At 54.3% G+C, this 26,879-nt stretch overlaps 1 protein-coding gene and 1 long non-coding RNA gene across 3 annotated transcripts in view; one reads left to right on the top strand and one right to left on the bottom strand.

The window, feature by feature from the left end:
* The window catches only part of LOC307100201, a 151,188-nt gene that overhangs the window by 117,486 nt on the left and 6,823 nt on the right, over positions 1-26,879 (top strand). The gene's annotated exons all lie outside the window — the stretch shown is intronic.
* The window catches only part of ANXA6 (annexin A6), a 48,435-nt gene that overhangs the window by 14,342 nt on the left and 7,214 nt on the right, over positions 1-26,879 (bottom strand). For both annotated transcript variants that reach the window (XM_079772563.1, XM_079772562.1), the window contains exons 2-17: positions 22,805-22,848; positions 16,752-16,842; positions 15,706-15,800; positions 15,037-15,150; positions 14,143-14,233; positions 13,155-13,234; positions 11,793-11,849; positions 10,872-10,965; positions 10,358-10,453; positions 9,202-9,260; positions 8,120-8,242; positions 7,052-7,110; positions 5,406-5,484; positions 3,694-3,775; positions 2,844-2,938; positions 2,115-2,228 (exon numbers count right to left, since the gene is read on the bottom strand). In XM_079772563.1, coding sequence (XP_079628689.1) covers positions 2,115-2,228; positions 2,844-2,938; positions 3,694-3,775; positions 5,406-5,484; positions 7,052-7,110; positions 8,120-8,242; positions 9,202-9,260; positions 10,358-10,453; positions 10,872-10,965; positions 11,793-11,849; positions 13,155-13,234; positions 14,143-14,233; positions 15,037-15,150; positions 15,706-15,800; positions 16,752-16,842; positions 22,805-22,822 — 1,347 coding nt within the window. In that variant the 5' untranslated portion in view covers positions 22,823-22,848. The remainder of the gene's footprint in view (positions 1-2,114; positions 2,229-2,843; positions 2,939-3,693; positions 3,776-5,405; positions 5,485-7,051; positions 7,111-8,119; positions 8,243-9,201; positions 9,261-10,357; positions 10,454-10,871; positions 10,966-11,792; positions 11,850-13,154; positions 13,235-14,142; positions 14,234-15,036; positions 15,151-15,705; positions 15,801-16,751; positions 16,843-22,804; positions 22,849-26,879) is intronic.

Genomic DNA, 26,879 nt, shown 5'->3' on the forward strand with positions numbered 1-26,879 from the left:
GTGTTTTTTTTTGTTTGTTTTTAAAGTCACTCACTTTTTTGTCTAGGAGTTTTAAAAGGACAATAATCTCAACTTGCTTTGCCAGGGAATGTTTGTTCTCTAAATCATTCAGAGGCCAAAGCCCTAGTGACTTTGAGGCAGGATAGTAAGAAATTAGGAAAACTCCTGGCAAGTGGAATGAGGGAAACTGAGACAAAAATAGTTGCACAAACTGAGCTAATAAATCACAAGATCTTTATCTTCCCTAACCAAGGACACTTGGGAGCAGATGGTTTACACCTCTCTTCCCCAACCAGGGAGTGAGTAGCTTAAATCACCCTGGTCAGGGAGACAGATAATAGAGACCCAGCTGATGCCATCACTGCCAGCCAATCTCCAGAACAGATGAAATCAGGGGAATAAGTAACAAAAAAGCCCAATTAGAGCCAGACAAACCCAAGATAAAAGTAAAGCAGGGAAGTGGACCAGGGAAGCTGACCGGAGAATTACCCAAACTCCTCTATGGCTGACTTTGATGCATCAGCATGTTGAAGGACTCACCTGGGAAGCTACTGAATATGCTGTTGAGACCCTGCCCTGAGACCTCCCCTAAAACTCCCATCTTTAGAAAAGAGACACGAACCCTCGAGACCCCGTGTGCGCTCTCTCCCTTGAGCACACCCACGCCTCCCCTTTCCTTGGGTGTATACTTCTGTTTTCCTTCTCCTAAACTCTAAGGGTCCCCAGGAGACTTGCAACCAGGGGAGCAGTGGCAGCTTGTCCTGGGCTAACCCTCTGAAGCTGTCTCTAAGGATTCTCCTTTTACCTCTGGAACTTGTTTCCTGAGTCCATGCAGCCCAGCATGGCTCACTTATTTTGCCTCTGCAACTTCCTTTCCTGAGTCCACGGAGCCTAGCCTAGGCTCGCTCACTCCTGTTGCTGTGATCATGCCTCTTCTACCTTAAGCTTCCTTTGTTTCACTGTCCCCAGCTTTAATAAATGTACTCTCTAAACGACCTAGAACCTGTGTTGTGAAATCTTTTCCTGCGTGAAGTCAAGAACCCACACATTCCAGACCGTGCAGGGCAGACCCGCCTCGGTCCCTGTCCCTTTCTGGCGACAATTTCATGCAGTTGTCAAGTCAGGCTCTAGAGCCAGACAGATTTGATCCGAATCCCAGCTCCACTACTTCATAGCGCTGTGACTTTGACCAAGCAACCTAACCTCTGAGCCTCAGTTTTCTCATCTGTAAAATGGGGACAAAAAAAATAAAAGCCTTGCCTTATGGGTTGATGGGACAAGTCACTAAGCTAAAACACTCGGCCCAAGTTAGGTTCTACTCTATGCTCTTATTAAACGCTATCAGCTCCTGGCCCAACTGGAGCCTTGGGAAGCAAAGCAGCCTCCGCAACAGCTGGGCTGGGCCCGAATGCCCTTTCTTGCTATTCGCAGGGCCAGGTCTTCAGAGTTAGCAGTGCCCTTCATAGCCGTGACCGCACTTGACCCTCTCCCACGTTTAGAGGGCAGGGATGGCTGTTTCCCTTTCACACCTGAAAGCACACAGGCTGTGGCCCAACAGCACACAGTACGTATGTGGCAGGGCCAGACTAAAATACAGACTCAACGGCTGCTGCTGTTCCTTCCGGATCCACCCCGCTTCCTCTAGCTGCTCCAGGAGCTCCCGCGGACCCCTCTGGTGACTGGGCACGTGGCACCACTTGAATCAACACAGTAACAGCTGAGACTTATGCAGAATTCCTGGGAGGAAGGAACTCTTTTCACTGGAGGTGCCCGCTGCTAGGATAAGCACAAGACATCATACCGCCATGGGGAGAAAGGCTGGCGGACAGTCAGGAGCCGCAGAAGAGGGGTGAGTCAGGGTTGGGGAGAGACAAGAGTCCATCCATTTAACATTGTTTTTGTCCCGGGATTCAGCCATGTCCAAAACCAGACCAAGTCCTGTAATTTTCAGTTATAGGCGCCAACATCCCCTCTGTGTTCACGCCAGCTTGAACTGGGTGTGGGAGGGGCTCTACCAAGGAGTTACAGCCAGCCCATCTAGGCTTTGAGGAGCCCCTGTGTCCCTCCAGCCTCTGCACAGACTGGACCCCATCCACTTGCTGCCCACACTGTACCTCCATGGCCTTCTTTAACTGCTTGGCATCGTAATGGTCCGGTGGCAGCATTAGCCCCAGAATCAGCCTCGCCAGGTCTCCAGAAAGCTCTGACTTCAGGTCAGCCATCAAGTCCTGCAAAAGGCAGAGCCGAGGTCACGCCAACAGCAGCACGTGCCCACATGTGACCCAGGTCAGGGAGGATATATGGAGGAAATAGGGGCTCCCCGTGGGTGCAAGGGCTCATGGGAGCCTGTGTCTGTTTTTTGCTGATGCTGGGTTTACTGTTTAGAGGAACTCAAAAGAGGGTGGGGAAAATACAACCCGGAGGGAGACCTGCTCTCCTTGGGGGCAGCAGACAGGGAAGGAAAGGGGACAGTGCCACTTCAATCCCGGGCAAACGCGCCAGCCCCACGTAGGTGCCACTAAGGCACAATGATGAGTGACACTCAGCCTTGAAGCCTCTCTGTGCAGAGGGACGCCCGAGACACTGCACGAAAACAACATATACCCTCAATCTCGCCCGGAGCCGAGCCTCCAGCAACTCCAAGCCGTTCACACGAGTGTTGCTGACCACAGGAACTGGGGGGATGCAGATGTGTCTGCAGGCAGCCCATACCCAGCGATGGAGATGCTCTCAGAACGCGTGACCACACGGGGTCCCCCTGCCATGAAGACCCAGGTGCCCCACGGTGCAGAGCTGGCTGCGACAGGCCAGCGGAAGCCCAGGTCCCAGGCTCAGCCCCTTACCCGGCCGAAGTGAGACTTGAAGGTCTGCCGCAGCTGCTGCCGCTGGGCGTTGCTGCGGTGCGTGATGATGTCAATGATGGTGTCCTCGTCGGTTCCTGAGTCAGAAAGCCCCATGGCTCAGAGGCAGGCCTGTGGCCCAGCTCCCCCCCCCGCCCCCCGCTGATGGGCCCTGTCAGTCTCTGCACAGAGCTCCATCTCGCAAAAGCATCTTTACGCTGTTATCTTTGAGTCCTAGATACACTCAGCAGATACTGTCCTTCCCAAGAGACAAAGGAAAATGAGGCCCCGAGAGCAGGGGACTTCACCCCGGGTCCCAGGGAGGTGCCCGTGGGCAGAAGCGGGGAAAGGGCAATGGAAGCCCCGCCCTAGATGCTGTCCCCAGTGGCCTTTCTGAGGACGGCCATCCATCCACCCACAGGGGAGTTCTCCCACTGGGCAAATGGAGGCCTGGAAGGGGTGGCCATCAGGGGGCGCTCCCATCTGAGCCTGGGGACTCTGGTTACAGGGTCCACACCCCTTATTTGGCACATGGGGAAACTGAGACTTGGGAGGCTTGAGGGATTTGCCCAAAGTCACACAGTGAGTCGGTGGCAAAGCCAGGACAAGAACCCAGGCCTTTGGATCTTTCACCTGCACCAGGACATTGCTCCTGAGGGGCTCCTTGGTCTCTGGGGAGGGACTGTGCCAAGTCCCTCACCAACCCCTCCCGGCCATGCCCCCTCCACTCAGGGAGCCAGGAGCCTCCTCAGGAGGGTGGAGACTCAGCGACCCAGGGCTGAGCCTCTGCTCTTGCTCCTGCCTGGCCCCCTGCCGAACTCCAGAGGCCACCGGTCCCTTCACGGCCCCTTACCGAGTCCCTTCATGGCTTTCCTTAGCGCTTTGGCATCTGCGTCAGGGTTGAAGTCGTTGGCGGGACGCACGGTTCCATTCAGCTGCAAGAAGCAGAAACAGACTGAGCAGGTGCCTGGAGGCCCCCCGGGGGGCCAGGCCGAGAGAGGAGCATGCGAGGGAGGGGAGGCTGTCCCCACGAGCCCCAAACCAAGCAGCTTGGGGGGAAGAGGCAGGCGTGAGGGCACAGCAGACAGACCCTTGCCCGAGAGCTGAGAGAGGGAGAGAGACAGACCTACGGCAAGTGCCGGGCAAGCCAAGTGTCCAGGCTCTTGCCCAGTCAGCTCTGTCCTGGCTCCACTGGGGCCGCCCCAGTCCCTCAGTCTCGTCCTGTCCCCAAGGCCCTCCTGCCTCTTAAAGAGCCACCCCGCCCTCCCGAAAAGACAACAGGAATGCTCTGGAATACTAGAACAGTGTTTCCCAAATTTTAGTCACCCCTGAATGACCTTCACTTTGTTCTCTATATTTGTATACACCCTATGCTATTTCTTAATATTTTTACTGAATTCAATCCCTTTTCCGTTTTCCTTAAAGCATTCATTTTGAAATACATTTAAATACTGCTCAAGGGCAAGGCTTTCCGTCCAGTTTGTTCTTTGACGTATCCTCAACAGTGCCAGACACAGTAAGCACTAAAAAAATACTTGTTAAATTGATGAATGAATAACATAATTTATATCACTATCACAAGTAGGAAGTTGGTATCATGTTCCATAAACCCATGAAAATAAACGTAACACAAACAAAAAACCACACTGTCAAATACCTATCACCACAGTTAAGCAGGTGCTGTTCTTGCCAAAAAGCAAAGACTGGGAGCTTGGAGCTGGCTCGCTCGGCTCTCTCTCCTGGTGGAAAAGGAAAGCCAGCAGGTGTGGCAGAGATGTGGCACCGACCAAGACCCTCTCTGTGACGTGGTCAGAAAGAGCGAGGAAATGAAGAGTCGTGACTCTCTCGCCACGTGAGGCTCCGTGTTATTTCATGCTGTGGAGGCCCCCTCTCCCAGGCCACGTTCATTTCCCGTATAACTTCAGGTGACATGCAATGACTGCTCTTGCCTTATAATTTGGGAAACGCTGTTCTAGAACATCAGAGCTCAAGAGCCCTTCAAGGGCACTGAGACCGCCACATCCAACACCCCCATTTTAAAGGTGGAGACAGAGGCTCAGGGAGAAGTGGGGGCCTGCCTAAGGTGGCACAGCAAGTGAGCATCCAAGGTTCCAGATATTTCTGTGGGACCCCGTGCTCCCACTCCTGAAGTGGTTTGCTCCAAGCACTTCTGTGAACACTCTCATCCCCGTCCTTTGTGGGGTCTGGGTCTGAGGATGCTCAGGACAACCTTGAATCCTCCGGTGCACCCCTGGGTGGCCCTCTGTTCTCAGCTTTCCTGCCTCCTCAGCCCAACGGTTGGACCCAGGATGGGACAGGCCCCTCCACGGAACCAGCCAGGTTAGCAGTTAGTGGGCCAGAACCCTTCCCAGCGTGTTAGACGTCAGTGCAGGAAGCAGATGCCCACACCAGAGTGCCCACACCAGTTCATCACTCCAAGGAGAAAAGGAAGCTTCAGATGCGAGGACCCTGCGTTGGCCAGCAGGGGGCAGCTGGGTGCTAACCAGAACAGCAGGAAGGTGCGAGCAGGAGGAGAGTGGAAGCAGGAAGTGGGGAGGGTCTGACCTCTACTCGGCCCACTGCACTAAGCTCCCACATCTGATAGGCCACCTGCGCTGCCTCCGGGAAGAATTGGCCAGCAGCACTGGAATGGAGGGGGTGGGGGAGGACAGGAGGGAATGTCATCGTAGGCACCACCACACACACACACACACACACACACACACACACACACACACACACACAGTAAATCCATCTACCTTCTCCCAGCCTATGCCTCATCCATTCACCAGACCCCCCCCTCCTTCCATCTCTGAGAGCCTTCTATCCTCTCTTGAGACCCCCTGAAATGCTGGCTCTGCCCAACAGCCTTCCTGCCCCGGGTCCCCAGCAGGACAGCACTTCTCCAGCCCTTCAACTCCCCCTCTCTTCCTTATAATTTGAGCGATTCCTATTCAAGTCTCCCCTCCCAGAAAAGGCCATGACCAGCTTATAGCCACTTCACCTCTACAGCTCCTCCTGCAACGCACCGGCATGCCAGGTGCTCAGCAAACATCTGCTGAACTGAACCACCCTCTACGGCACTTACCAAGGAGAACAAAGGTTCCTGTAGCCCTTACTGAACTGGGCCCTTCAAGCCAGGGACTCAGAGATGGAAGGAGGGAAGGGAAATCTCAGTACCCACAGCTCCCTTCCCAGCACACTGGTCAAGTCACGCTCCCACGTCACCTCTTCACTGGCCCACCACCCGGGGAGAGGCTCATGTCCCAGGAAGAGGCCCCCAGCCCTGGTCCCGCACGGCCTCACCTTTGTTCCCCGCACTCGACACAAGTGCGACCTCAGTTATAAAAACGAACCAGGCTGGCCCTGGCTGATTTGGCTCAGTAGTTAGAGTGTTGGCCTGTGGACCGAAGGGTCATGGGTTCGATTCCCAGTCAAGGGCACGTATCTCGGTTGCAGGTTCCCTACCCAGGTGGGGGCCCGTGTGGAAGGCAACAAATTGATGTGTTTCTCTCATGTTGATGTTTCTCTTTCTCTTTCTCCCCTTCCTCCCTTCCTTTCAACCTCTAGAAATCATTGGGGAAAATATCCTCGGGTGAGGATTAAAACAAACCAACCAACCAGGCCGTACCCTCTCATCTCAGGGCCGTTCCTCCATCCCAAACCCTCTCCTGCAGATGCTGACTTCACCCCCCACCCCCACCCCCACCCCGGGCCTCAGCCTCATTGTCTTCAGGAGCCTCTCCCAGCCTGGGTTATGCACCTCTATGTGCTTCCATAGGCTCATACCTCCCCCCCACAGGACTGTCCCGTATATATGCCCTGGTCTCTATGCCTTTCTAGGCTGCGGACCTCATCAGGTGCTTCCCACGAAGGCACTTTGTGAAATGCTGAATACGTGAGCAGGGAGAGCAGGCATCTGTATTTTGGCCATTTAACGGATGATGAAACTGAGGAGCAGCTATGAAGTAGGCCTGAGCCCCCATCTTCTGGTTCCTGGTCCACACCCCCAGACTGACGTTCCAAGTTCACAGGAGCAGACATCGCCACGTGCAAGACCACGTTCACGTTCACACATAGACACTCGGACTTGCACCCGCGTGGTGCTCCCGGCTCGGGGAATCCCCAAGCTCATCCACTCCATCCACTAGGGTGAGGGACAGGACAGCTGCCCCCCAAGGCCACTGCCCCGGGGCCAAGAACCCACTTACTCATCATCTCCCCCACACAGCTTCAGCAGGGCCTTCTTGTATTCGCCAGAGGTGTCATTCTGGGAAGGAGGGAAGAGAGAAGGTTACCTCTCACCCAGCCCTGGGATCCTCAGACAAGGAGAGACGGTTCTGGAGAGCCCCAAAGAGGGGAGTCTAAACATCTAGTCAGTGTAGCCCTGACTTTCCTCCTGTCTGGAAGTGGCCGAGACACCAAACAGCGGTGTGCCGGCAAGTATTTAACAACTGCTCTCTGGGAAAAAAAGCAAAAGAGCCCTGATTTGGAGCATTTGCCAATTTCTGTGGTATAAATACCTCCAACGGGTAATTCCAAGCCACCAATATGATTTCATAGAATGTGAAATCAAGATAATCTGCTCTGCCACCAGATAATCCCCAGACCGGCCCTCCCAAAGTGAGAACAGGCCTCCAGGCACAAAAACGTTGGGAAAGGCAAAAAAACAAGCAAACAAATGTACATTTAATAGATGTGGTATATTCCCTCTTGGAGCTTCATAATGGACTTACTATATTAAAAGCTGTGAGAAATTCTGAGATAAAGAAACTGGCTTATCTTTGCTTATTCTAGTTTTTTTCCAAACATTTTCCCATGGAGCCCTTCTGCACGTCATGCCTGTAAAATTCTGCTTTAGAAATACACTTTGGGGAGCACAGCCTGAACTCAGAAAGCTTCATCCCATTCACCCCAAAAAAGGAGAAAAAACCCAACTCTACATCAGTCTCTTGACCAAGTCTCATGAGCTGGACACCCCAGAGTCAGAACTGGCCCAAGGCCAAGGGGTCCCAAATTAACTCTTCAGTGTCCCCCCTTCTTCCCCGAGACTGAACTCTCGCCGCCCTGGGATGGAGTCCTCCTGGATTCAGCTTGCGTGCCCTTCAGGACCCAGCCCTGCCTTCTCTGAAGAGGCGCCTCTCAGACTTCACGTCTCACAAGCACCGCCAGACCTCAGCTCCCCTGAACGTGCCACAGGACAGCCGCTCCCAGCCCTGTCTCGGCAGGAAGGCGCCCCCCTGCCCCCGCCACGACCTCGTGCCCATCGCCCCACTCACCTTGATCATGCTGTAAAGCGACTTCTCGTACTTGGTCCGGAATATCTCCCGAATGTCCAGCATGTCCAGCTCACTGCGGGAGACCATGATGCGGATCAGGGTGTTGTCCCGAGTCCCCAGGCCCTGGAAGACAAGTGGGTTTAGGGGACGGAGTTGAGAGGAGGCCAGAGCGCTGACGGCCCCAGCTTAGTTGGAAATACACTTTTCCTAACAAAACGTTACGATCAAGAGCAAAGGAAGCAGAACCTGGCCATTCCCGCCCTGTGTGTCCCTCCTGCTTTGATCTCCATCATTCCAACCCTCGTAAGTTTACCTAACTCTGTAGCTCTGAGCAATCTATTGTTTAGGTTTGCACATTTGGGATCTCTGTAACTGTGCCATGGTGAATTTATTTTTCCTGCTACTCCTGATGGAGACTGGGTCGTCCCCAGTTTTTTCCTGACACGGACAACACTGAGATGACCGCATGAACGTAGGCACACAGGCCACACTTCTCCAGGGCCCCATCCTGGCCCCGGGAGACACAGAGTAGGCTGCCCACCCCTGTGGGATGGCCACACAGGGGCCTGGGGCCTCTGGCTCTGGCAACACACGCCTGCGTTCATTTCCCTGCGAGCTATGGGCATGTCATCGGTTCTGTGTCCTGGGTGTAAAATACTGGGAAGCAGTGTTGTCAGACGCCCAGAGTGAAGCTGCTGGGTCGTGAGTGAGCATTGTGACTCAGCGGACAATGCAAACGTGCTTTCTACTTACCTGGGTCTCCATATAAACATTCTGATTGATTTGTTTAAAGTGGGGGCTTCCAACCCATCTGGCTGGGCGGATTGGGTGCAGGCTGTCACCGTGCCCTCTGCTCAGTCGGAGGTCAGGGCAGGTTCTGGGTGGGAAGGTGTGTGACCAGGTAGCATCTCAAGCTCTGGAGCTCACCTGGGACACAATGCTCTCACTCTGACCTGTGGCCAATCCCCGAAGGCTCCCTCGGGCCAGTGGACCACAGGGACTTGCCCACGAGTCCCAAGAGTCGTGGTGAGGTGGGCAGAGACCCCTCCCCGAACCGCGTTCACGTCACACCCATCACGCACCTTCATGGCCTTGAAGAGCCTCTCAGCAAAGTACTCCGGGGTGCTCCGGATACACTTCACTGAGAAGAAAGGAGAGGGGGTTTCAGGAGGAGGATGGGGTGCCCTGCCCGTTTCCACTGCTCAGGGGGCCACCAAGTCCAAACCCAGGAAGAACCTGGCTCCTGATAACCTGCAGCCCCAGAGCACCCCAGACCTGCCCACTTGTACCGCAACCCCAGGGGGTAAAGAACTCAGGAGACAGGCCTCTTGTAAGGTGGCTCATGCGTTACAAAGACCCACTGTCTAGTCCTTTGGGGTTTCACAGGGCACTGGGCCGGGTGGGTGGTAGCATCTGGGCGGAGCAGGGAAAGGTGTGTCTTTAGATTCGGCTGCACTGAAAGGTACTGGCTGCTGGGCCGCTGGATCCTGTGGGCTGACCACTGGGAATGGGGCTGCCGGGGGACAGCTCGGGGTGGGAAGAGGCGGCCTGGGCTGTAGCCCTCTCCCAAGAAACACACACACAACCCAGGCTCAGACATGCGGGCTCTTGGAATGTCTGGATGGCAAGGGCCTCTGGGTCAGGCAGTCCGTCCCCTGCCCCCATTCGTCAGATGAAGAAACTGAGGCCCAGCAAGGATAAGAGACTTGCTTTAAGTCAACAGCAGATTTGGGAGAAGCCCCAGGCTTGAATCTTGACTCCACATTGACCAGGCAGCTCCTGGCATCCCGCACACCGAACGTTATTACAAAATGACCCCTCGGCCAGTGACGCAGCCTCTGTGCAACTCAGTTTTCTCATCCGTGAAATGGAGACAACGGCAGTGCCTGCTCCAGGGTCCTTTTTAAAGATTAAACCCTCAGCACAGAGCCTGGCACGCAGTTCACGCTCCACGAAACCCTCTCCTGGTCCTTGTTTCCTGACCCCGGCCCAGTGCTCTTTCTCGTCCCACCACACACTGGAGGGTGAGCCGGGGGAGGGAGCCGGTGCCTGAGGCTCGACCCCTGCCTCCCCGCCTCCGCGGTGCTGCTCTGGCCAAACCTTTGGAATTCATTGCCCAACTGCTCTCACCTTTCCGTCTCCACACCACAGAATTTCTCCTTCCCACCCTCAGCCCCGTGCTCCTGGGCCAGCACCCCAGCCCCCCTCGCAGCCCCAGAAGGCAACATCAGGACGTACCCACAGCCAGCATCAGCTTCTCAAAGTCCCCGGACAGCTCCGCTCGGATGCTGGCTTCGATGGGCTTCCCCGTGTTCCTCAGATACTCATCGAACACTGCGGGGGACAGAGAGTCAGGGGTGTCAGGAATGTCCCCGTGGCATTGAGAACCAACAGGGATGTCAGAGGGGGAAGGCGCTGCGGCCAGGACGGAGTGCCAGCAGGACGGTAGGGCTGGTACTGGGGAGGTGGCAAGGAGGTCGTGCACACCGCCCGCCACCTGCTGCGAATGCTGTGAGCGCCTGGGTACACCTCAGGCTCCAGCGGGAAGACAGACGGGTACTTAGATGGAGGGGATAAGCATCCTCTTAACGACTCTGGTGAAGGACCATGCAAACCACTGCCCAATAAAATCGGGACTCGTGTCTGGGTTGCTGATGAAGTAGTGACCATGCTCCGTCAGTAGGAAAGGAAAAGAGAACAGAATTCTTGGCACAACTCCAAGGGGGCAGCTGTAGTCTTTTCTGGAGCTTACCCAACCGAAGGTGCTGCTTGCTGCGATTTCCCAAAATGTAAACGAACTGGGCTTCATCTGTTCCCCATTTCAGTTCCCCCGCCTCGTACAGGTCCTGAAGGGGGGGAGGGGGGACTGACTGAAAGAGGAAACCTCAGGACACAGGGCTCACTGGCCAAGCCACTCCGAATCGATGCTGAATCCCTGAACAGACCAGTAACTGGCAGCCTCAGGACCTTTGCATATACCACACGGCTTTCCCCCTTTCTTTCTGGGAAACTCCTAGTCAAGCTTCAAGTGCCAGATGAGACATCCCATTGGTTCTCAAAGCCCTTCCTGATATCCCCAGGCAGACTTCTGTTTCCCTCCCTTCCTCTCTCTCCCAGTTTGTTTCTTTATACCTATATCCTTCTGTTTCTTTATAACTTTGATCCACTGTATATTGCAATGATTTCTTTATATGCCTGTCTCTCCACTATGACATGGACCCCTTCAGGACAGGGACAATATCTCAGCATTCTCTCTATCTGCCCCTCCAGAGTTACTGCATATAGAGGGCTCAACACGCCTGGAATGTATGGATTATCCAAGGAGAAGGTGTTCGTGTGATCAACATAATCCCAGTACTGTCTGATTTTGTTTATTAGAGAGCCCTCAATGCTTGGCAGAGTGCCTGGCACATAGTAGGTGTTCAACAAATATTAACTAACTGAATAAATGGAAAAATTAATAAAGCTCCAAAATACATCTTACCCACTTTACACCTTAGAAAGATAAATCCTCTCTTTAACAAAGCACTGTATACATAATGATGCCTGTGAGTCAGTTATTTCTGGTATTTGCAAATTACTTCGCCTCCAGCCCTTCCCCGGGTCCCCAACCGTTCCCCTCTCTCGGGGCTCCCTCGCTGTGCCTCAGGGACCTCCCTCAGGGCTTGTTTACCTGGGCATCCTGCTGCACCAAGTCCTCGCTCACTACATCGTCCTCCTCCCTGGTTCCCTGGGCAGAGAGACAAGGAGCACGTGGTTCAGATACCAGGGCCAGGGAAGGCCTGGTGCCAGTGGTGGAGAAACAACACTGGGAAAACCCCGGTGGCCCCCGAGTGTCGGAGCAGTGACTTACAGCAGCCACTGAGTCAAGACCACATCATCTATTTTGTGGGAAATCATAGTCCCTCCACGGGCTTTTCCCTTCATCCTTGGAGCTGGGACCAGAGGGGGAGTCCTGCGAGGTGCCCCCCTCCCAGAGGAAGCCGGGCCTTGTACCGAGAACACCTCGGAGGGCAGGGCCCCGGACACAAGTCCTGGCGTGGCCCACGACGACCCCAACAAGATCACAAAGTCTGCATGTGTGCATTCTGGTAGGGGCTCCCAAGAATTCACCAACCAGGATCTGAGGCCTGGGCCCTCAGATCTCAGCTCAGACGCTGTGAAGGCACCAAATCCCACTGGTGCTCCTTGCGTCCCCCATCGGACACTTGTAGGAACAGGGGACAGCCAACAGAAACAAAGCGGTGGCTTAATTATAGACACAGCTTCCTAACGGTTTGCTCCTCGGAGCTGGGCTTGCGCTATCTCAGTGTCTGTCCCCACAGGACCTGCGGCCACAGAGATGGCCACGCGGCTGGACAGGTACAGGTGAAACGGCACGAGACCTGCTCCCCAGCGCACTGCAGTCATGCAAAATGCAGGCCTGCTACTGCCAGAACTTTCAATTATTCAAAGGAGTCCAGACGTCTGGGGTTTTCTAACAAAATCTCCCTGTTTGTAAATGTTAGCAACTAACTAAATAGGTGTGTTTTTTTAAACCCACTGTGTGGGGGAAATCCCTACTTGGCAGCCTTTCTGTGGCCTCTTTTTTATGGGCTCCTTTGTGGGGAGGGAGGAGCAGCAGGGCAGGCTGTGGGGGATGCAGTGCGGCAGCCCCAGGACCACCACAGCCCTGGCTGGAGAAGCAATGGCAGGAGGGAGGCCCGGAGAGGAGGGGGAGTGCGTATGGAGAGAGGAAAGAGGTCACAGGAGAGGATATTCCTGGGCACAAGAGAGGAGGGTGCGTGCAAAGGGAAATGTGGGTCACCTGCCTGTGCAAACCAGGGTATCAGAGCAGACACCTGGACGCTCAAATTCTACACCAGGTGAGCCAGAGGGAAACCATCTCAAGTTCAAGGATAAATGGGCAGAGGGGGAGGGAGTGGCCACAGTATGTGAGGAGCCACCAAGAAGCCCCTCACAGGCTCCCCCGTCTGTGGGGACAGGGCGGTGCACTCTGGTAGAGAGCTCGGGGGAGGGCCCCACGTGGACCAACCTGGAGCAGGACCACGAGCATCTTCTGGAAGTGGCCAGAGGTGTCGCCAATGATGTCAGCCTCCAGGTCTCGCTCGTAGGCTGCAAGGTTAGAACACAAGCTCTAGTCCCATCCCCAGGACATCCCAGGGATCCAGGAGAAAGGTCCCTGCTACCCCCAAATGATCAGATATTGGTTACAAATCCCAAACCCCAGTCTCCATGGTAACCCTGGCAAGACCCAAGGTGCATTTTCACAGTTCCCTGTACTGACCCATGAAAAGATATGATGGCATCTCTATCCCCACCTGTGCCATCCTCCTCCGGGCACCATCATCGCTCAGTGGACAGCAGCTACAGCCTCCTGACTATTCCCTCTGCGTCTGCTCTCACTCCCTCTCCGATCCACAGCAACAAGGGTGACCATATCTTAAAGCCATGTCTGATCACGGGCTCCTGCTTTCCACTGGACTTAGAATAAAACACCATCGCTTCCTCTTGGCCTACAATGTCCTGTGCCCCACCCTCCATGCTCCAGCCTCCCACTGGCTACCAGGGTCATTTCTGCTCCAGGGCCTGGGACCTGCTGTTCCCTCTGTCTGCCAGGATCTTCTCCCCACTCTCTCTGTACTGGCTCCTTCTCATTCCGCAGGCTTTCTCTGACCACCTGTCTGAAGCAGGTCTTCCCCAGTTAAGGTTTCATTCTTATCTCATTTTGTTTCCTTCATAACATAACCACATCATCATCGTGTTTAACTGTTTATTGTCTGAATCCCTCATCATCTCATTTGTCTATAAGCTCTCGGAGGCAGGGGCTACATGTGTCTTGCCTCGCATCATATCCTGAGACCCTAGCACGCTGCCCAGCACAGAACACCTGTGGACAGGAGGACAGTCAGATGAGGGGAGGAGGAAAGAAGATGGATGAATAGGTTCTTAGGGTCTCCATCATTGCAATCACCCCCATTTCATGTCTAAAACCCCCGAATGGCCCCTCCCACCCATCTCACCATCTTTGTACGCTGCCACCAGCTGGTGGATCTGCTCATTGGTCCGGGAAGCCAAGATCTCAATGAGGCACTTCTCATCGGTGCCGATGCCCTGGGAGAAGAGAAGGGACACATGAGTCAAGGGCTGGGCTGGGCCTTGGGCTGGGATCCTGGAGTGGCCAGAGCTATGAAACCCTCAGCATTTAGGGCGCTCCTACTACAGCTCGTAAGCAGCGATTGGGAAATAATGCTTTGAGAATCAAAAGACATAGATTCTAGTCCCCCCACTCCCCCCCCCCCCCCCCCCCCCGCCGCCGCCTGTAGCTTGATTTGTGACCTCTCATTAAGAAACTTTATCTTTCGGCCCTGGCCAGGCAGCTCGGTTGGTGAGAGGTTGTCCCAATATGCCTAGATTGCAGGTTCGATCTCTGGCCTGGACACATACAAGAAGCAACCAATGAATGCATAAATAAGTGGAACAACAAATCAATGTTTCTCTCTCTCTCACTCTCTCTTCCTCTCTCTCCAAAATCAATCAATAAAAAAAATTTTTTAAAAAGAAACTTCAAATTCTGGGTCTCAGTTTTCTCATCTGTAAAATGGAGATGCTACTAGTTGTTCTACCATCTCACAGGGAGATGGAGAAGGTAATGATCTCTCCCATTGCTTCCTCAGGACTAGAAACTGCTGGTGTGGGGGTCTGGGCCAAGGGCCCCTTTCCACACTGACATGTGTCCCACATCTGTCCACCTGGAGGAGAACGTGGTTCCCTTCTGGGACAGGGTTTAGGCAAGCTGCCTCTTGAAGCAAGGCACACCCATGCGTGGGTGAGGGCTCTGAAGACTTGCTGTAGGACCAGAATCTTACCCTTAACCACGCCCACACCCCCAACACACACAGACTCACACTTCTTACCGAGAGGGCGTCTTTAATTTCTTTGGCATCACAGTAGGCAAGTGGCCTCATCAGACCCACAATCAGTCGTTCAAACTTCCCCATCAGCTCAGACTTCAAGTCTGCAATGAGGTCCTAGCAGGTGGGGGTGGGGGTGAGAGGAGATGGGGGAGGAAGGGGAAGAGCAGTTACACTGATAAGAAGTACATTTAATGAGCAGGTACTCTGGACAGGCACTGGGCTAAGAAGCTCATTTCATCGTCACTCTTGGAGGTGTGTGCTATCATCAACCCGAAGAGGCAGGCATAGAGACTTCGGGCCACCTGCCCCAAGCCACGCAGCAGCACGTGGTGCAGGGGTCAGGTCCACAGGTCCTGCCTGCTCCCCACCATGGTTCATTTACTTGTGTACTGTGTCTCCCTCCCACTACCAGTGAGTCCAATGGGTTGGCACCTCCCTCCCTGGTCTCATCCATCTGCGTGGCCCTAACACCCACATAGGGCCCAGCACACAGCAGGTGCTCCAGGCAGTCTGTGGCTGAACGGTCCCTGACTGAAGAGAAAAAGAGGCCAAAAGTGCCAGCACAGAGGCTGATGTGGAGCAAAATGCTTGGGAAAGACCCTGAGGAACACACAGGAGATGGAATCATTCCCCCAGCCCCACCCCCTGCCCTCCGGTCGCCATGGTTACCTTGCCATAGAGGGACTTGTAGCTCTGGGAGATCTCCTGCCTCTGCCTGTTGCTCCGGGAAGTGATCAGCTCCAGAATGGCCTCCTTGTCACTGCCTGGAGGAGGGGAGGACGCGGGCACCTTACCCAGCCTGCCTCCAGGAAGCCCACCAGGGCTGCTCCCTGCAGTCCTCGGCATTAGCCTTCTACTCACAGGTGGTGGCATCACAGGGAGGACCTATGGGGCCCGTCAAGCCCCCACTAAGAGGGCTCGTAGCACACGCAGTACGTGAGCTCCGAGGGCCCGTGATTCAGCTCCTCATCACACTAATAAGAAACTGAGGCCGGGGATGGGGGGCAAGGACTCACCCCAGGTCTCACAAACAGCCTGGCTTAGAAGAACTCAGGGGTCCTTCAACCCAGGACAGGGTTCTTTCAACAAAGAAAAGAGAATACTGAGGCACTGGCTGGTGTTGCTAAATGGTTAGAGCGTTGGCCTGCACACTGAAGGGTCACAGGCTCGATTCCTGATCAAGGGCCCATATCTGGGTTGCAGGTTCAATCCCCAGGCCTTATCAGGGCATGTGCAGGAGGCAACCAATCAATGTGCCTCTCTCACATCAATGTTTCTCTCTCTCTCTGCTTACCTCCCTTTCTACTCTCTCTAAAAATTAATGGAAAACATATCCTCAGGTGAGGATTAACAACAGAACAAAAAGAGAGGATGCTGAGAACCAAGTTCAGGGTAGTGGTTACCCCGAGAGGAGAGGAGTGGAGTGATCAGCAGGAGGACCCGCCAGGGAGGGTCTAACCACAGGAGGAAGCGAGTGCAGTTCTCAAGCGGGGTGGCAGGTCTGTGGGTGAAGCCTCTCTTTATTCTTTAGACCTTGTTGGTCTGGAGTATTTCATTGTAAAAATATGAAAAATAATAAGAAGAGGAAACAAAAGCGCGAGTGAGTGCATCTTCCATCTCACCCCCAACCCCCAAAGGGCTCAGGGATGTGCCCACACGCCCCAGCGAATCCTGCCTCCTTTCCTGGGACCCCACTCCCAGTGGCGGGCACCCACCGAAGCCCTTCATGGCGGTATACAGAGCCTCGGCATCCTGGCTGGGATCAAAGTTTGGGAAGTCATGAATGGAGCCGCGGTACTTGGCACCCTGTGGAGAGAAAAGCAGAGGGTGAGCTGCTGACCCTGACCCTGACCCTGACCGGGGCTCCCAGCCCCAACCCCAGGTCACATTCCCAACCCTGGCCACAGGCGAGTCCAGGCTGAGCCCTTTCTCCTAAAATTGAGCGTTGACCACAGAAAGCCTGGCTGAGGGCTGACTCTCCTGGTATCTGCTACCACAACCTGCCCCAAGGACGGTGCCAATTCCCATGGCGGGAAGAGGACTGTGTTTCTTTCTGGCCATCCGCCCTGTCCGAACTTTAAATAGCAACCCTGTGCCCACGCGGCGCCCACGCGTGCATACCTCGGAGAAGCCAGCAACTGCAGACATAAACCAAAGAGCACCCAAATGCCTGGCCAGGTCCCTGGGAGACGCGGGGGGTGATCGGAGATGCACTCACTCGGTGCCCAGCCAAGCCCATGGCCCTGCACCACTTTGCTAGGGCCCAGGGGAGATAAGAAGCCAGGCTTGGCAATGATCCCTACAGGAGTAACAAGAGCCCCTCATATTTGTATGGCACTCTCTGATTTACAAAGCCCTTTCGCCTCCATTGCGATTCTTTTAGCAACTTGGAGAAGCACTTAAGACAACCTCTATCACAGAAACAAAGACACCGAGCCCAGAGGAGGGAAGCCCTCCTGCCAGGGTCCCTGGAAGCCAGCTCCCTGCCTGCTCCCCTCTGCTCTCCAGCTCCAGAACCCTGCAGCTGCCAGCTCCTGGGGGCGGAGTCTTGGCCCGGAGAGCCCCCTCAGGATCAACGCCAGGACAAGGCACCGCCCCTCGGGGACCAGTAAACTGAGCTGTGCGCTGGCATCTGAGGACAAGCTGGCTGGGTGCTCGGGGCGAAGAGGGCGGGGACGCAGAGCCAGAGGATCTTAGACATGGAACCTGAATGCACAAAAGGCTGCTTCACAGAGAAGTCAGGGGTGGGTCAGCTACTCGGCTGGAGAAGCATGAGGTCCAGGAGAGCGCTGAGAGCCGAAGGTGCCGGGGCCCCAGGCACTGAGCACACAGCTCGGGGACAGGGCACTCAACCCGGGCCAGGCCTGACATTGCAAACTCTAGATTCAGGGAAAGAGAAGACCCCACCCCGTCTTTCACGAGCTTCTGACCCAGTGGAGACGAGAGACAAACATAAAGCTTGCAGTAAATACCCGAAGACAGAGGCAAAGTAAACTGGGGAAACGGCAGAGGTGGAGGCCAGCCTGGGGGAGGGAACCAGGAAAGGTTTGGTTGGGGGCGGCGAGGGGTGGGGGGCTGCGGGGGGGGGGGGTGGCCCACATAAACTGTGCCTTAAAGGAGGAAGTAGACAGGCCTCCGATCACCCCCCGCGTCTCCCAGGGACCTGGCCAGGCATTTGGGTGCTCTTTGGTTTATGTCTGCAGTTGCTGGCTTCTCCGAGGTATGCACGCGTGGGCGCCGCGTGGGCACAGGGTTGCTATTTAAAGTTCGGACAGGGCGGATGGCCAGAAAGAAACACAGTCCTCTTCCCGCCATCAGTGAATCCCTTGCAACCTGATCACAGCCCTGGACAGAGAAGGAACGAGGAAGGAACACGTGCCCCATACCGGGACCAGAAAAGAGACAGTCCCTCTAGAAAGCTCTGTGTCTGTCCTGCTCGCTGACGCACTCCGTGCACCAGCACAGGGCTTGGCTCAGCAGCACTCACTAAAGACTTGTTTCCTAGGCCTGTGGTCAGCAAACTGCGGCTCGCGAGCCACATGCGGCTCTTTGGCCCCTTGAGTGTGGCTCTTCCACAAAATACCACGGCCTGGGCGAGTCTATTTTGAAGAAGTGGCGTTAGAAGAAGTTTAAGTTTAAAAAATTTGGCTCTCAAAAGAAATTCCAATCGTTGTACTGTTGATATTTGGCTCTGTTGACTAATGAGTTTGCCGACCACTGGCCTAGACGAATGGGTGTGTGAATGGGTGATGACCGAGTGTGTTCTGAGCAGAAGGAAGGTGGAATCCATGCTGTGTCCTAAAGCACGTGTAACAGCTGGCCCCACGGGGGCTGGGCAGGGAGAGGGCTTCATACAGAGCAAACAGCCTGGCAAAGGCTTGGAGGCAAGAGCAAGCAACACTGAGGGAAGCCAGCCCAAGGCTTCAGTGCTCAGTGCAGACGCCCAAAGTCACCAAGATCACGAGAGTGTAAACTGCCAGGAGGGAGCGAAAAGATAGAAGCGTGTCCCCAGGATGAAGGGCAGAGGTGTCAGCAATGGCCCGTGAGCTGAGAACCCTCTCCTGTCGCTGTCCCCCACTCCACCTTCTCCCTCCTCCCACACTGCGGTGGTTGAGGCAGTGTTTGGGGAAGGAGCTGCAGCTGAAAGATGAGGCAATGCCATCCTGGGGGAAGGGAATTCTAATGACAGGCATAAGGCTTGATCAAAATGACCCCTTAGAGCCAGGCCGGTGTGGCTCAGTGGTGGAACCAGGTTTGATTCCCGGTTGGGGCACATGCCCAGATTGTGGGCACAACCCCCATTGGGGGACATGCTGGAGGCGGCCGGTCAATGTTGATGTTTCTTTCTCATGGATGTTTCTATCTCACTCTCCCCCTCCCTTCCTCTCTCTGAAATCAATCCTATATAATAAAGATGTAATATGCAAATGGTCGTTACACCATGAAGCCTAACGACCGACTGCATAACGACTGGATCACGGATCAGCAGGAGGGTGGAGCAGCGAGCTACAAGCGGGCAGCGGAGAGCTACAGGAGGGAGCAGGGCAGCAAGCTACGGGGAGGGGGGGCAGGGAGCTACAGGAGGGTGGAGCAGTGGGTAGAGAGCTATAGGAGGGGGCAGGGCAGCAAGCTATGGGGGGGGGGTACGCAGGGAGGCCGGGGGAGCTACAGGAGAACGGGACAGAGGGCGGAGAGCTACTGGTGCACAGATTTGTGCGCAGGGCTACTAGTAAAAACATATTTAAACACAAACAAAAACTATCCCTTAGAGACTGGCCTAGCAAGCAGCAGGGCCTGTCTTCCACATGGGTCTCTGCACAAGGATGATAAAATCTTCTGGAAGACCACCAGCCAGATGAGTTATCCCCGGACCCGGCAGGATCACAGCCACCAGAAGAGGGGGTGCAGGGCGCCTCAGCACTGGTCACACAGACACAGAGACAGTCCTTCAAATCACCCAGGCTCAAGTGTCCCACCATCGGTTATTCTCACACCAAGCTGGTGAATTTTTCGTCTCCAAGTGCCACCTGTGCAGCTGTCCCTACTTCTCTGGCAGACAGGTTCCAGGCCTCAGGTGCCCATGATCGAGGGGGGAGGGAGAGCAGAGACGAAGGGACTTTCCACCCTGAAATATTCAGCAGGTCCCGATGCCAGCTGGTGAGCAGCCTGAACCCTGGGGCTCTGAGGTCTTGGGCCCCATCCAGGCTGCGGCTGGAGTAGGAGTGCCCAGGCCTATCGGGAGCAGAGGTGACACCCCCCAGAGAGAAGGCTGCGGCCAGGGCTCCCCCAGAGAGCTGCCTTGATCAGACCTGAACCAGGCCTCATCTCTGCACCTGCTGGAATTCCAGCACCTGCCCCCTTGCCCTGTCCTCAAAGTGTTCTTACACCCATGATCACATTCAAACTCAGACACCCCTGTGCAACTGAGCCCACAGAGCCATGCCTCCGGGACCTTTCTATGACACCACACTATTTCCTCAGTCTTTGGGCCTCAAGTTCTTCTCTTCTGAACAGAAAGAGAGGCAGAATAGCGCAATCACAGAAGTAACTGGGAGTGATCTGAGCCAGAGAAAAGAGTAGCTTTTCTGTGCATGCATGCATGTGTGTATGTGCATGTGTGTGTGTGTATGCATGTGTGTGTTTGCATGTGTGTGGTGAAGGTGGGCACACCAGAAGCCGAATGAAGGTGCTAATAATTGGGAGCAATAGACACAAACTTGGAAGACCTCTGTCACACTTCTCTAGTATTGTCTTCTGCAAACTCCTCCCCGCTAACCCTTTGCACTGAGCATGCCTGTTACAGCTACTGCCCTGAGTGCACTGCATCCTCTCCCTCCCTTCTGCTCCAGCAGCCGCTCTACCTAGACCTCTCAGCCCCCTGCTCTTTCCGAGTGGCCCCTCCAGGCAGCTGCCCCATTCCCCCAACCTGTGTGCCCCCAGAACATCAGCACCTTGCATGGGGATTGCAACTCACCCCATAGGACCAGGCACCCCTAAGGTTCTGCCACCCCAGGACTCTTGCTTGCAGGATGTCTACTGGCCCTTGGCCCATGGCAATGTGGGTCAGCCAGGCAGACAGCATGGTCTGGGAGCACTAGACCAGGAGTCCAAGATCTGAGCCCTAGGTCCTGGCCCCTCTGATCTCCCAGGGTCTGATGTGTCTATTTCAGTCACCAAAGAATTTTTCAATTCGAACGCCTCTCAGGAAGTACTCGGGGATGACTGCCCATGGAGAATGAGGAACAGCAAAAGTTCTGCCTTGGATCTTTGCCCATAACCAGGAATACCCTCTCCTCCTGGTCAAAGAGGCCACTTGTGCAAAGTGTACTCCGCAGAAGCTCACAGGGGGGCAGAGCTAGGGCTCTTTTGCGTGTACTGATCCTATATCACATGATACACTGTGCTCTTCAAAAACAGTGACTAGACATCCTTAAGGCTCTTGTTCATTGGGTGGTGGGCCATGAAGACAGGGACGAAGTTTAGTGTTCACTGAGCTCAACCACCTCACAATGGAAACTGAGGCCCAGAGAGGGTGAAGAATCCCCCCAAGATCACACAGCTTCTGTATTATGTCCACGGCCAGAGGCTCTTTGACTGAAGTGAGGCACAAACGGGGCCAAGTCAAGAGTCGCTTAGTTTTATTCTCCCTTTTTGATCCCACTGTTGCAGTGACCATGTCTCTTTCTCTAAAGCCAGCAAACAGGGGTCTCTCTCAGGCAAACCCAGGCACAGAATGACCCTAGCTCTTTCCAAGGGCAGAACCCAATCCTGGCCACACACAGGAGTAAAAGCTCTGACACACCTCAAATTCTACTGCCCAGCAAGGTGTCCCACAACATGAAAGACTGGGTTCTCGCCCAGCTGGTGTGGCTCAGTGGTTGAGTGCCTACCTAGGAACCAGGAGGTCACGGTTCAATTCCCAGTCAGGGCACATGCCCGGGTTGCGGGGCATGCAGGAGGCAGCCGATCAATCATTCTCTCTCATCATTGATGTTTCTATCCCTCCCTCCCTTTCCCTTCCTCTCTGAAATCAATAAAAATACATTAAAAAAGAAAAAGAAAGAAAGAAAGAAAGAAAGAAAGAAAGAAAGAAAGAAAGAAAGAAAGAAAGAAAGAAAGAAAGAGAAAAACTGGGGTCTCCTAAGCCAGGGGAACTTAATTCCAGATGCGTGTGACAGCACACTCCCACCGCCAGAGCGCAGAGGACCCTCCGATGCTCCTGCCTGTCCAATATCCATTCCCTTTCCTGGGGGAACCCCTCTTGGGCCATGAAGTTCAGGTGGGACCAACTCTACTTTCTGGATCCAAGTTACCCAGGCCCAGCCAATGAGAATCGAACCTCGGACTTTCCCTAGAATCACGGGGAATAAATGATGTTGTTTCCTCCAGGCTTCTCAGGAAGCAGAAGGAAAGCCCGGAGCTATTGGTGACTAGTGTGCCAACTCAGGGAAGGAGCTGCCACAGGAATCCCACTTCAGAGGCAGAATCTAACACTAGCATTTGGACCCCTGGATCCAGCCAGACCTGAAGGCCTGGGCTTCTCAGTCATGTGCACCAATACACATCCTTCCTGCTTAGGATGCTGACGTGAGTCACATGCCTGGAAGAGCGGTGACGTGGAACAGGAACAAGCAATGCCGGGGAACCTCTCCTGCTCCGTTCAGGCTGAAGGTGCCAGGGATCTGTGCAAGGTACCACGCCCAGTGACTCTAGGGGCCCAGGCCCGGGGAAGGCAGAGCACAGCCTCCGGAGGGGAGAGGCTCCTTACCTGTGCTGGATTGGCCATGGTCTCGGGTTCTGCAGCAGAATACGCTGTGGAGAAGAAAGAGACTCCATGAGACTCCCTTGCACTCTGCTCCCCTCCATTCTCTCCCCCAGTTTTGCTCACCCTTCCTTCTTCCCAAGGGAGCGTGTGTTCTCCCTGCTCTTTTCCAGCTGCCTCCAGCCCTTCAGGTTCAATGACACCCCAAAACCTGGCTCGGGGCCAGATGAGCTTTCCAGAGGACAGTGGATAGACTAGCCGGTGTCCTGGCACTCCCACCAGATGGGAAAGGGACATGGAACCCAGAGGGAGAGAAGTCACAGTCACTGACTGCACGGACTCCTCCAGGCAGGGCAGGTACTTTCCTAGATATGGCCCCACCTAACCCTCACAGCCCTCCTTCCCAGCAGCTATTCCTCTTTCTTACAGAGGAGAAAACTGAGGATGAGGGGAGTGGGGTCAGGGAGTTAAATAATTCTCCCAAGATCACACAGCGTAAGACTGAATTCAGTCAAATCCAGATTCCAGAGTCCCTGCCATCTGCACCCTGCGTGTCCTCTTTCCAAGTCACCAAGATCTGTCCCCAAACCCAGACAGCTTAGCGGTCTGCACATGAGAAGACTCGGGGCTCCTGGTCCCCTGCTGCAAATACCTGAAGGGCCACGGTCCCTGTGTACGTCAAGAAACATGTCCTTAGCATCTACTCTGACAAGGCACCGCTCTCAGTGCTGAGCTTAAAACCTGCTTTTCTGGAGCTTACTCTGTAATGGGGAATACAAATGCATGTGATAAAAACCAGGGAGAAAACCCCAGCTGGGTGGCCCAGTCGGTTGGAGTGTCGTCTTGTAAACCAAAAGGTTATGGGTTCGATCCCCAGTCGAGGTTCGTATGGAGGGCAACCGATCGATGTCTCTTCCTCACATTGACGTATCTTCCTCTCTCTCTCCCTATTCCTCTCTCAGAAATCAAGAAACATTTCCTCGGGTGAGGATAAAAAAAAAACAAAACTAGAGAGAAAAGATAAAGCTTGGTCAGGAGAGAGCGACAGTGGTCAGGGGGTCTCATGGACCGGGCGGATCCCTGGGTGCTCGGTGTGGCTGGTATGGCAGCAGGGACGCTTGGAGGATGTGGGGTCAGGGGCCCAGTGCTGGAGGCCACTGTGGAGACTTTGAAATTTTCTTTGATGAAACAGAAAGTCATGGGGTTGAGGGGTGACTGAACAAACAGGACACACGAACTCATTGAAGGAAATGCCAGGACACAGGTTCTACACTAAAGGACTAAGAAACCAAGGTAGTAAGTCACTAATATTGTGGTAACTATGCACGGTGCCAGGTGGGTACTTGAAATATGGGGGGACCACCTTGTAAGGTATATGACTGTCTCACCACTATGCTGTACACCTGAAAGTAATACAAAATCATACTGAATGTCAACTGTAACTGAAAAATAAAAGTAAAAAAGACCCCAAGGTATCTTACCTAAAAACAGATGAAAAGGGAGGTGTGATTGGTTTGGAAAGGGGAAGAGAAGGGGGAGGGGCCGGAAAATGAGCTCCCTCAGCAGGAAGGCAAAGATGGAAGTGAGCAATCTCCTCAGAATGAGAGGAGAAAGGAGAACCAGTACTTTCCATTTTATGGAAATTAGAACTTTTTAAACCATGTCTATGGATTGCTTTTTAAAAGTAAAAATCCCAACTCTGTCAGACATACTCAGTAAGATCTATGAGGGGCTGAGCTAGGAGAGAGGGCAGACACCAAGGCGACGGTAGCTCGGTGCTTCCCAGTTCTGCACATCAACTCTCCCCCAAAAACCCAAACAAAAACGCTTAAGGGAAAGCAGCCCTGACCTCTGTGGGGTCACTGGGGACAGTGTGACACAGTGGGGGAACACAGGTTTTGGAATCAGACAGACAGACCTGAATTCAAATCCCGTTTGTCACTTATTAGCTATGTGACCTTGGGCATATGACTCATCTCTGAGCTCAAGGTTACCTCAAGTGCAAAACCGGGGCTGGCCCTTTCCTGCCTTGTAGGGTGGCTGGAGGATGGGACACAGCTCTGGTCGGGAGCAGAGCACACGAGGCCAGGCAGAGGCTGTTCTCAGTAAATGGCCGCATTTGCTGCACTAGCGGGAAGCTCCGAGGACGGGTCCCCTCTGCCTGATTATGAGCCCCCCAAAGGGCAGTCAGCCGGCAGACATGAGATGGGGTAGGAAGTGAAGTGAAGAACAGAGGGCAGCGATCTGTCTGCAAACACCCTGCTGTTTCCCTGACAACCAGGGGCCCCTTGGTACAAATGTGCAGCTCTCACCAGGAAATGGAAACCAGCCCTGGGTTTCCCTGGGGCCTGGGGGGAGGAGTGGGGGAAAGAGCACCAAGGCCAGCGGAGAAACAGGGACTTCCGAGGAGGCCGGGGGAGTCCGCCGAGGCAGGGAGGGAGGGCTGAGGCCTGTCACCTGCACCCCCAGCCTCGAAGCCTTCTCTTTTGGCCTTGCAGATGGAAACTCAGCTGCTGGCTGCAGCCCAGGCCCACCTGGACAAGAGCCCCTTTCCAAGGAGAGCGGCTCAGAGGAGGGGCCTCGAAGTCCTCGGGAAACGCTCTCAGCTCTGAGAGCTGCTTTTGAGTGCCTGCCTTGCGTGTGCGTGGAAAGCAAGCTTCTTCCAGAGTTAAATGTTCAGACTGCAGCTCAGGGGGGTCGATCTCCAACAGCCCCTCCTCCGAGGGCTCAGGGACACTGGAGCGAATCACAGAGGTGCCGTCTACACTGCTTTACCCTGGCTTTACAAGGGGCTCTGCGTCTTCCCAGAGCAACCCAGCCCACACTTCCCATTGGCTGACTAAATGTTTTCTATCCAGTGTTTCAGAAACCCAGAGGGTCCCTTAACGATCCACTACTCTAATCTCATTGTCTAGACGGGGTAAAGGCGCCTTAGGGAGACAAGTGACTTGCCAAGACCAAGACCACAGCCACAGCTCTGCCTCCCAGCCTGGCACAACGAGCACCCACACAGCCCTGAGTCCTGGCTGCAATGGGACCTTAGGAAGAGGCCCCAGGGAGACACCCAGGTTCTTGTTCCCAATCTGTCTGTAACTTCAGACAAGCCAGGTTCCCTCTTTGGACCTCAGTTTCTTCATCTGTAAAATGGGGACATCATCACTCCCTCTGGGAAAATCCAGGGTGGATGTGAGAGGCTTTTATAGATTTCAATCAGGAATCTTCACAGTAAAATCGCAGAATGTCAATCCTACTAGGATTCTCCCCCAGACCCACGTGATTCCTCTCCAGCACCCCACCCCAACCTTAATATGCACGTCTCATCATCTTGGTTCAAACAGTTGCTCAAAACTAGCAGGTATGGCCACTCTAGACCGGAGCCTCCTCTCTCCTCCTACAAACCCTGAATCTCTTCTGATCTGGCTGCTCACGAAGGCTCTTCATGGCTGGTCATTCCAGAAATCCATTCAAGGGCAGAGTAGCCTCGTGGCTGCTGTGGCCACCCGCTGCCTTAGCCCTGTAGCCTGCAAGCCACCCTGTTTCCTCCTCCCTCTTTGGGAGCTCAGGACTGACTCGAGGAAGACTGCTCTGGGGTCGAGAACATACCAGAGCCGGCAGAACCCGTGGCTCACTGCCACAGAGCTGGGGAACCGGACAGCTGGACAGGGGAAGGTCACGGCCAAGTCATGCAAAAGGCATGGGCTTCGGGACCAGATGTGACTGTGAGTCACAGCTCTGCTCCTGCCACCAATCTGTGACTTAAGTAAGTTACCTAAACTAAATCTCCATTTCCACATCTGCAAAATGCCTTTACCCTGGTAAATGTTACCTCCATGTACGGAGACAGAAAGGAAACAATGAATGTACAGCTCTTAGCACGGTGCCGGGCACACAGCAAAAACAGAATAAATGGCAGCTTTTATAGTGACGAGCCCAAACAAACACAAGGGAGGCAGCGTGGCAGCCTAAGAAGGAATGCAGGTTTTGCTGTCATGACCCAAGTTCAAATGTGAGAGGCTTTTATAGATTTTAACCAGGAATCTTCACAGTAAAATCGCAGAATATCAATCCTACTAGGCAAATT

Source organism: Cnephaeus nilssonii (genome assembly GCF_951640355.1).
Source record: "Cnephaeus nilssonii genome assembly, chromosome: 5".
Lineage (NCBI taxonomy): Eukaryota > Metazoa > Chordata > Mammalia > Chiroptera > Vespertilionidae > Cnephaeus > Cnephaeus nilssonii.